This window comes from Lemur catta, chromosome X, assembly GCF_020740605.2.
Source record: "Lemur catta isolate mLemCat1 chromosome X, mLemCat1.pri, whole genome shotgun sequence".
Classification (NCBI taxonomy): Eukaryota; Metazoa; Chordata; class Mammalia; order Primates; family Lemuridae; genus Lemur; species Lemur catta.
In genome coordinates, this window is record NC_059155.1 from 37,099,091 (window position 1) to 37,108,434 (window position 9,344).

General features: G+C 37.5%; 1 protein-coding gene across 1 annotated transcript; it reads right to left on the reverse strand.

Annotated features, from left to right (window-relative positions):
• Nucleotides 1–3,687: 3,687 nt before the first annotated feature.
• Nucleotides 3,688–5,440, reverse strand: LOC123628536 (elongation factor 1-alpha 1-like). Its single transcript, XM_045538299.1, has one exon. It carries the CDS (start codon nt 5,373–5,375, stop codon nt 3,987–3,989), a length of 1,389 nt encoding a protein of 462 aa, XP_045394255.1. The 5' UTR covers nt 5,376–5,440; the 3' UTR covers nt 3,688–3,986.
• Nucleotides 5,441–9,344: the final 3,904 nt, after the last annotated feature.

The window sequence follows — 9,344 nt, forward strand, 5'->3', positions numbered from 1 at the left end:
AATGATAAATGAGCATTAGCTTCAACTCAAAGTTACCAGGTGCATTAGCCCCTAACAAGAGATTCAGCCTGTCCCTTGAAGCTTTGAATCCAGGCATTGACTTCTAGCTATGAAAGTCCTAGATGATATCTTCTTCCAATAGAAGGCTGTTTCACCTACATTGAAAATCTCTTGTTTATTATAACTGCCTTCATCAACGATCTTAGCTAGATCTTCTGGATAATTTGCTGCAGCTTTTCCATCAGAACTTGCTGATTTAACTTTGTGTTTTTATGCTGTAGAGATGGCTTGTTACTTAAACCTCATGAACCAACCTCTGCTATCTTCAAACTTTTTTTCTGCAGCTTCCTCAACTCTCTCAGCCTTCATAGAATTGAAGAGAGTTATGGCCTTGGCCTGGATTAGGTTTTTCTTAAGATAATATTATAGCTGGTTTCATCTTCTATCCAGACCACTAATACTTTCTCTATATCTGCAATAAGGCTGTTTTACCTTTTTATCATTTGTATGTTCTCTGGAAGAGCACTTTTAATTTCCTCCAAGAATTTTTCCTTTGCATTCACAACTTAGCTAAATGTTTGGTGCAAGAGGCCTAGCTTTCAGCCTATCTCAGCTTTCAACATGCTTTCCTTACCAAGCTTAATCACTTCTAGCTTTTGATTTAAAGTGAGAGATGCATGACTCTTCCTTTCACTTGAACACTTAGAGGCCATTGTAGTGTTATTAATTGGCCTGATTTCAATATTGTTGTGTCTCAGGGAATAGGGAGGCCTGAAAAGAGGGAGAGAGGCAGGAGACCAGCTGATCAGTGAAGAGTCAGAACACACACAACACTCATCAATTAAGTTCACCCTCTTTTTTGGAAGTGGTTTCTGGCACCACAAAACAATTACAATAGTGGCATCAAATATCGCTGATCACAGATCAACATAAAAAATCTAATAATAATGAAAAAAGGTGAAATATACCAAGAATTACAAAAATATGTCACAGAGATACAAAGTGAGCACATGCAGTTGGAAAAATGGCATCAATAGACTTGCTCAACTCAGGGTTGCCACAAACCTTCAATTTTTAAAAAATGCAATATCCATGAAGCTCAATAAAATGAAGCACAATAAAGCAAGGTAAGCTTATATCCACTCTTTCTACCTCTGCAGTTTTCAGATATTCATCAGCCCACTACAATTTTTGAGGTTGCCACTCCTCTGAACATGCTCTAGACAAGACACCAACTCACTGAAATTTATATTACAAAATCCAACAGACGCTTCTGAAACCTTATTTAACTTGATCTTTCTGCAATGTTCAAGGCTATTGAGCACACTACTCTTTTTTTTTTAATTCTACCTTCTTGACTTCTAAACTACCACTCTCTCCTGGTTTTACTGGTGTAGTATCAGACTGCTTCTTTGATATCTATTTTTCAGAGTCTTTACTGGCTGATTATACTGGTTTGTTAGAAATTCATCCTTGGTTCACTTTTATTCAACGCATTTTCTCTGTCTGATCTCGTTCATACAGTTTCATTTTACCTATATGCAAATGATTCCAAAAGTGAGTAGTACAGACTTCATTCTTGAGCTCAAGATCCATGTATAGCAGAATAAAAATTTTACTGTGGTAGTATTTACAACCTTCTCTCAATTATCAGCCCTCCAATGAGAGTCTTGTAATTGCTATCTAATTTCTTTCCTCCTCCTCATATCCTTAAAAGAAGGAATTATTAATATTTCTTGCTGGAAGAGAGGCTATTTATCTACATAATAAAATTTGGGTGGGAGTGAAGAAGAGAAAGGAGGCAAAAAGCTAAGAAAGCTGGGGGAAGAAGAACTGTTCTCCTTCCTTGGAGTTTTCAAGAGATTAGAGCCTTAGGGGCCTTATGGGGTAAGGATAATTGATTAGAGAGAGAAGAGGATTTAAATAAGGATTGCTGTAGATTATTTATCACGATGTCCTCTGAGGTCTTTAAAGAAAAGTTAATAAACTAGTTTTGGCTATTAAATAATGATTCTTTAAATCTCAATTCATGTAGAGACTGAGCCATATGCCTTCCCTTATGAAGATCTATTATGATTAAACACATGACTATCCAACAGCTAATAAGTTTCTCTTATGAGCATCTCAGACACAATGTGACCAAGATTGAATTTGTCTACAACTTCAGATATATAAAAACAAACTCAGTAACATGTAGAGTGGTTAAGAGCATGGATTCTATAGATGAACTCACTGAGTTTAAAGCTTATCTACATCACTTAATATCTGGATGACCTTGGGAATATTTCTGAATATATCAATGCTTCAATTTTATCTGTTAAAGGTGGATTATACAGTGCTTAGATTGCTAGGATGATTAAATGAGTTAATATTTGTAAAGCACTTAAACAGTTATCTGATGCCTAGTAAATAATAAATGTATTGAATGAATAAAATACGAATCTTCACCCTCCCATTCATCCTCACTCTTTTCTTCTTTCAGTGATTGCCATTTTAGTGAATGAAACCAGCATCTACGAAGAGCATATGCCAGAAAACTGGGTATCATCCTTGACCTCTCCTTCCTCATTCTTTACCTCTAATTGGCTGCCAAGTACTATTAATGTTTTGTTCCCAATATTATCTCCTATCCCCTGAAGCTACCACAACATTAACTCATGATTTCTCTGCTAGGCACTAAGAATACAACAATGAATAGGAAGGCAAGAAACTTTCTTCTCATAGAATATATGGCTTAAAACAGGAAGACAGGTATTGTACAGTTAACTACAAATGTTAAGTTTCTCCTAGGTATAATAATATGGCTATAAAGTTGGCTATTTGTGTCCTTGAGGAACCCAGTGTATGAGAAACTGACACATAATGTGAAAATTACAAATTACAATTGTGTGATCAATGCTCTAATGGAAAGATTTATAAAAAGCAGTGGGGTCCACACAACCAAGTCTTCCTGAATGGGAAGTCAGATAGATTTTCTCAGAAGACATGACTATTTTGAGCCAGAAAAGAAATAAGGAGTTTTTTTTTTACATAACAAAGGAAGCAAAGACCGTTCTAGGGGTATGAAATACTATGTGCAAATGCATTTAGTTATGAAAAAGTTTTTTAAGAGAATTATGATAAGTTCCATGGGGCTGGAACATATTGATAGAAGAAGGTGATGACAGGCAGAAGTAAGAGATATTGGAGTTTGATGGTGAAGAAGATCCTTCTCATAGGCTAAGAAGTTTGGTCTTAATCCTCAGGAAATAGACTCTACCAGAAGATTCTGGTAGAACAGTTATTCCTCACTCTCCCTCCACTTTCCAGCCCCAGGCAACCTAAACATTCTTCAAGGCCTTCATAAAAGGTTCTTCCTCTTTACTTGGCTAATTCCTATTTACCTTTCAGATCCAAATCCAAATGTCACTTCCTGAGAGAAAATTTCCAAGCCCTGTATGTACTATGCCAAATCTCCCTATTATATGCTCTATTAGCACCCTAAACTTGTATCACTTAATACAATTATAATTTAGTAATTACTGGTTTAATTTTTAAATCAAAATCTATCTTCTCTTCTAGATTATAACCTTCATGGTAACTTTTATTTAGTTTACCAATGATTGTCTAGTGCCTAGCACAATGCCTGGGGCAGAGTAGATATTGGGTCAATAGTTATTTGTTATATAACTGGATGAATAATATAGATTTTTTTTTCTCATTAAACTTTGTTTTAATGGGTCTCAAAATTCTGTGACAGATTTTTGGTCAAGTTGTTTCCATTAAAAAGTACTGATTTTAAAAACTAATAACTTAAAACTGCCACACAAAAAGAAACAAAAGTGGTCCACAAAACATTTTCTTTTCCTCCTGAATGTTTTACGATGCATTGTTATTAACAACCAGTCTTTTACTATTAAACTTAAATGGCCAATTGAAACAAACAGTTCTGAAACTGTTCTTCCACCACTGTTTAAAAGTGGGGTGGCAGGTATTAGGGATAATATTCATTTAGCCTTCTGAGCTTTCTGGGCAGATTTGGTGACCTTGCCAGCTCCAGCAGCCTTCTTGCCCACCGCTTTGATGACACCCACAGCAACTGTCTGTCTCATATCACGAACAGCAAAACGACCCAGAGGAGGATAGTCTGAGAAGCTCTCGACACACATGGGCTTGCCAGGAACCATATCGACGATGGCAGCATCGCCAGATTTCAAGAATTTAGGGCCATCCTCCAGCTTCTTTCCAGAGCGGCGGTCAATCTTTTCTTTCAGCTCAGCAAACTTGCAGGCAATATGAGCTGTGTGACAATCCAGTACAGGAGCATACCCAGCACTAATTTGGCCTGGATGGTTCAGGATAATCACCTGAGCAGTGAAGCCAGCAGCTTCCATTGGTGGGTCATTTTTGCTATCACCAGCAACGTTGCCACGACGAACATCTTTGACGGACACAGTCTTGACGTTGAAGCCCACCTTGTCCCCTGGAAGAGCTTCACTCAAAGCTTCATGGTGCATTTCCACAGACTTTACTTCAGTCATAACATTGACTGGAGCAAAGGTGACCACCATGCCAGGTTTGAGAACACCAGTCTTCACTCGGCCCACAGGCACAGTACCAATACTGCCAATTTTGTAGACATCCTGGGGAGGCAGACGCAAGGGCTTGTCAGTTGGACAAGTTGGTGGCAGGATGCAATCCAGAGCTTCAAGCAGTGTGGTTCCACTGGCATTGCCATCTTTACGGGTGACTTTCCATCCCTTGAACCAAGGCATGTTAGCACTTGGCTCCAACATGTTGTCACCATTCCAGCCAGAAATTGGCACAAATGCTACTGTGTCAGGGTTGTAGCCAATTTTCTTAATGTAAGTGCTGACTTCTTTAACAATTTCTTCGTATCTTTTCTGGCTGTAGGGCGGCTCAGTGGAATCCATTTTGTTAACACCAACAATTAGTTGTTTCACACCTAGTGTGTAAGCCAGAAGGGCATGCTCACGGGTCTGCCCATTCTTTGAGATACCAGCTTCAAATTCACCAACACCAGCAGCAACAATCAGGACAGCACAATCAGCCTGAGATGTGCCTGTAATCATGTTTTTGATAAAGTCTCTGTGTCCCGGGGCATCAATAATAGTCACATAATATTTGCTGGTCTCAAATTTCCACAGGGAGATATCAATGGTGATACCACGCTCACACTCAGCTTTCAGTTTATCCAAGACACAGGCATACTTGAAGGAGCCCTTTCCCATTTCAGCGGCCTCCTTCTCAAATTTCTTGATGGTTCTTTTGTCGATCCCACCACATTTGTAGATCAGATGGCCAGTAGTGGTGGACTTGCCTGAATCTACGTGTCCGATGACGACGATGTTGATGTGAGTCTTTTCCTTTCCCATTTTGGCTTTTATGGGTGGTTTTCACGGCACCTGTGTTCTGGCGGCAAACCCGTTGCGAAAAAGCAATATAGATATTTGTTGAATGAATGAATATACAAATGAAGGAAGGAATTAATGAAATAAGTAGTCATTCTGAGAACATTGTATTTGGTTTCCCCGTTTCCTTGTGCTCACTATAAACTGATCAAGATAAAAATGAAGGCATTCTTCTAAGTGGTAAAAACACCGACTCTGAAAAACCTACACAAGCTCCCAAGACCTCTTCAGAAATAACTCACGTGACCTTGCATCCTGTAGACACTATTTCATTTCGTGATTTTCTGGTAAATGAATGGGGAAGTTTTCAATTCTGAGCTACCCTAAATAAAATTTTATTCCAGAGTTCTTTCATCAATTTTCTACAAACTGAACCTCCACACATCCTCTGTAAGCACCATGGGAGGAAATAGCTTTTAGGGACCCTGTACTTGATCACTTAACCATGCCTATGGATAGATATAAAATCCACATAAACCTGACCTTCTCTCCCACTCTTAGAACCAATTTTTTTTGTTTGAATTTATGGTGGATAAACCCTAATAGTGATTTTTCCAGCTTAAGCAGACTCAGAGAAAGGTTTATGACTTGCTATAACCTTTTTCATGTGTATAACCTTGCAAAATTTTGTATTTCTTGCATTGCCAACATTTTCCCTTATACCTTCCTAGAATACTAAACTCCATTTTTAAAAAAGAAAATCAAACAAACTATCCTTCTTCCAGTGCTTGCAAGGAGGTATTGAAGCTGTGGGAAGGAGAAAATGGATGAAATTGCAGGAGAGAAAATTTACGATAAGCATTGCACAAAGCTTCCTGGCAGTGAAGTCTATTAGCTGTGGAATTGGAAAATGTTGGAAGTACTATCCCTAGAGATAGTGGCTGAGGTCTAGGGATGAAAAACAAGATGTAAGTACTATTCAAAACAAACCCACTTAGCTAGCCATTAACCCATTTGCTTCACAGGATCTTTTGATCTTAAATGTATGAATAGTCCATAACATCATCAAGAAAATTGAGCTTAATACTTAGGACTGAAGTTGTCCACCTTATAAAGAGATCTAAAACTCATTAAAAATCTGTTTTGTAATAAAACTTTTCCCCAAAGCCCCAGGGTCTTGGTATATTATAACTAGAAAGATCTACCTTAAAGCATCTAATCTACCCTGTCATTTTCTAGATGGGAAAACTGAGGCCTAGAAAACGGAAAGGACTTGCTCAATGGAGTACACACAACTGGCAGAACCAAACCCAGGGCCCTGAACTCCAGTCCTCTTTTTCCTATGTGCTGCTGACTTACTAAATTAAACCATGTCCACATGGGCACATATTCATATAATTTAATTAGAACATTTTCTTCCTATTTCTTAGATTTGCAGAAACTGAAGCTATTGTGAAAAATAAACATTAAAACAGGAAAGGGAACACAATCTACAAACATTTTCTTCATTAGATTTCAAATGATAACCCCCTTTTCCCTTTTATTTCAAGGCCCTATTGACAGTTGATTGCTGAGCATTTTTTAACCCAATCTTGTTTTGCTTTATTTCATCCTTGATTGCATTCTGCTTCTCTCTCCAACAGCCACTTCTTAACTGCTACTATTTAGTAGGCTTCCCTGCTGCTCTAAGACTGTCATTGCGACTGATTAATTTCATTAGCCCAATGATGCACTTAAGAAAGACTGACTCTCATCTCTTTTGTTTTGTGATTTAGAGTACACATCACAGACAGAATATTTGCAGCAGGAGATAGCACTTAGATGCCAGTTGGGATGAGAAAAGTGGGGGAATCTTTGCTTGGATTTCTTTAAGCCAAATAAATGATCAAGACCTCCTGGGTTCTCAAGGAACCCAGCTAAGGTGTTCATCTACACAATCAGAATCCTATTGTTTTGCAAGTACTTTGCTCATTCTGGCATTTGGGAAGATGGCTTGGAATCTATCATTTGTCAAATGAAGAGGAGAAAGAAAAGGCACTGACATCTATTAAACATCCACTATGTGCCAGCCACTATCCTAGTAGATTTTGTTTTTATCAAATTAAGTACCAGCCTCACAATGATAACTCCTTTGCTGTTTAGGAAAGCTTTTTAACTAGGATATACGATTCCCTGAGGTGGCTGTTCCAATCTCTGACTCCTACCTAGACAAGTTGAGAAACTCAACTAAAAGATGAGCTAGGGAAATGAGATGAAAACTCAAGGTTTAAGAATGAGAGCACTAACAGAGAACCCATCCCCCAAGTAAAGTGGACATAAGAGAAAAATGTATTGCTTTCTGAAAAGTTTGCAGACTTTTCAGAAGTATGGTACAGCAGAAAGCACTCTTGGTGTGAAGACTTGAGTTCTAGTCACAGCTCAGTCAGTAACTGGCTTACTGATGTTGGCTAAGGCTCTTCCTTTCTATGGGGCTCAGTTTCCCCATATGAAAAAGCTGTGCCTTGCAGAGCCCTTTTAGGAGTCAAAGGGAAGATGCTATTGGAGCTATGATTGATAAAAGGGCTGTGAAGGTGGTGGTGTTCTAAACTTCCTATCCCAGCTTCAATCAAGACATCATTTTTTTGTATGCCTTTAAAATACTGGAGTTCCAAGAAATATTTTATGTTACAAAGACTTATATAGCTACAAAAGTTTGAAAACCATTTGATTAGATAATGTTTAAAGTTTTCCCCAGCTCTGAGTCTTGTGGGTTTGTGAATTTTGAAAATTTGATTGCCAAGCCCTGGACTACAAAAGGTATATGAGATTCTAGGATATTTCCTTTCATTTCCATCTCCTTTTGTTTTCACAGTTCTACTCCTGAAGACCCATTTTAAATACATGTGCTTTGCTACTGTTTATTTTATAAAAGCACATTATCAACCAATACTGTTTGATTATTTCTCTCTTGAGGGAGACAAAAAAGAAAACAACACCCTGTTCTGATAGCTAATCACATGGTTTGGAGGAAGGTATGTGTTTCTTAATTAGAGATGGAACAAAAATTCAATCATTGCTTAAATTGTTTGGAGAGAGGTAACAACTTTTCCAAACAGTGAACCCTTGGGTGCAGGAATGGACTGTGATATATAGATTCACCAACAAAGTGCCAAATTGAGGGTCTCCTTGATGATTCATTACTATATAAATCCCAGGTATCCTTCATATTTTACTATAGAACAGGCCAGGGTAGCAAGAGCTTCATTTGATATTACCATCATCAGACAAATTTGACTAGAAAAATATGGGGCTGGAGTATATTCACTCAAAACCTCCAGATTTTTCTAGCCACTCCAGACCCAGAGTGCTCCAGCCAGGCTACCATTCCCACTAGTTGAAACGTGCTCCTCTCTTGGTTAGGAAAATCAGGTAGCAGTTTTGGTTTTTTTCCATCAAGCCTGAGTACAAAATTATTTTAAGACAAATAATCCCTTTTAAAAAATGGATTTTAGTTAGATAAGAATAATAAGTTCTGGTGTTCTATTGCACTGTACAGTGGCAATAGTTAACAATAATGTATATTTCAAATAGCTAGAAGAGAGGATTTTGAATGTTATTACCACAAAAATATGATAAATGTTTGAGGTGATAGATTTGGTAATTACTCTGATTTCATCATAACACAATGTATCCATGTATCAAAACATCATATTGTACTCCATAAATATATACAATTATTATGTACCAATAAAAAGTAAAACAAAGCTTTCTAAAAAGTTTTTGGTAATGCAAAGAAAAATACATTTCTCTCATTTGTTTCATTTGTGTAGATTCTATTGCTATATCTTTGAGTTTACTGATCTTTTTCTGCTATTAATTCCTTCCAGTATATTTTTTAAAATCTCAGACATTGTGCTTTTTATCCCTAAAGTTTGGGTTTGAGTCTCTTTTAAATTGCTCACATTTCTGCTTAACTTTTTGAACAGTTATAACTGTTTTAATATCTTTGTCTGC

What these genes read in the sequence shown, in the direction of transcription:
- LOC123628536 (XM_045538299.1), bottom strand. Translation starts at nt 5,375, where the DNA reads ATGGGAAAGGAAAAGACTCACATCAACATCGTCGTCATCGGACACGTA.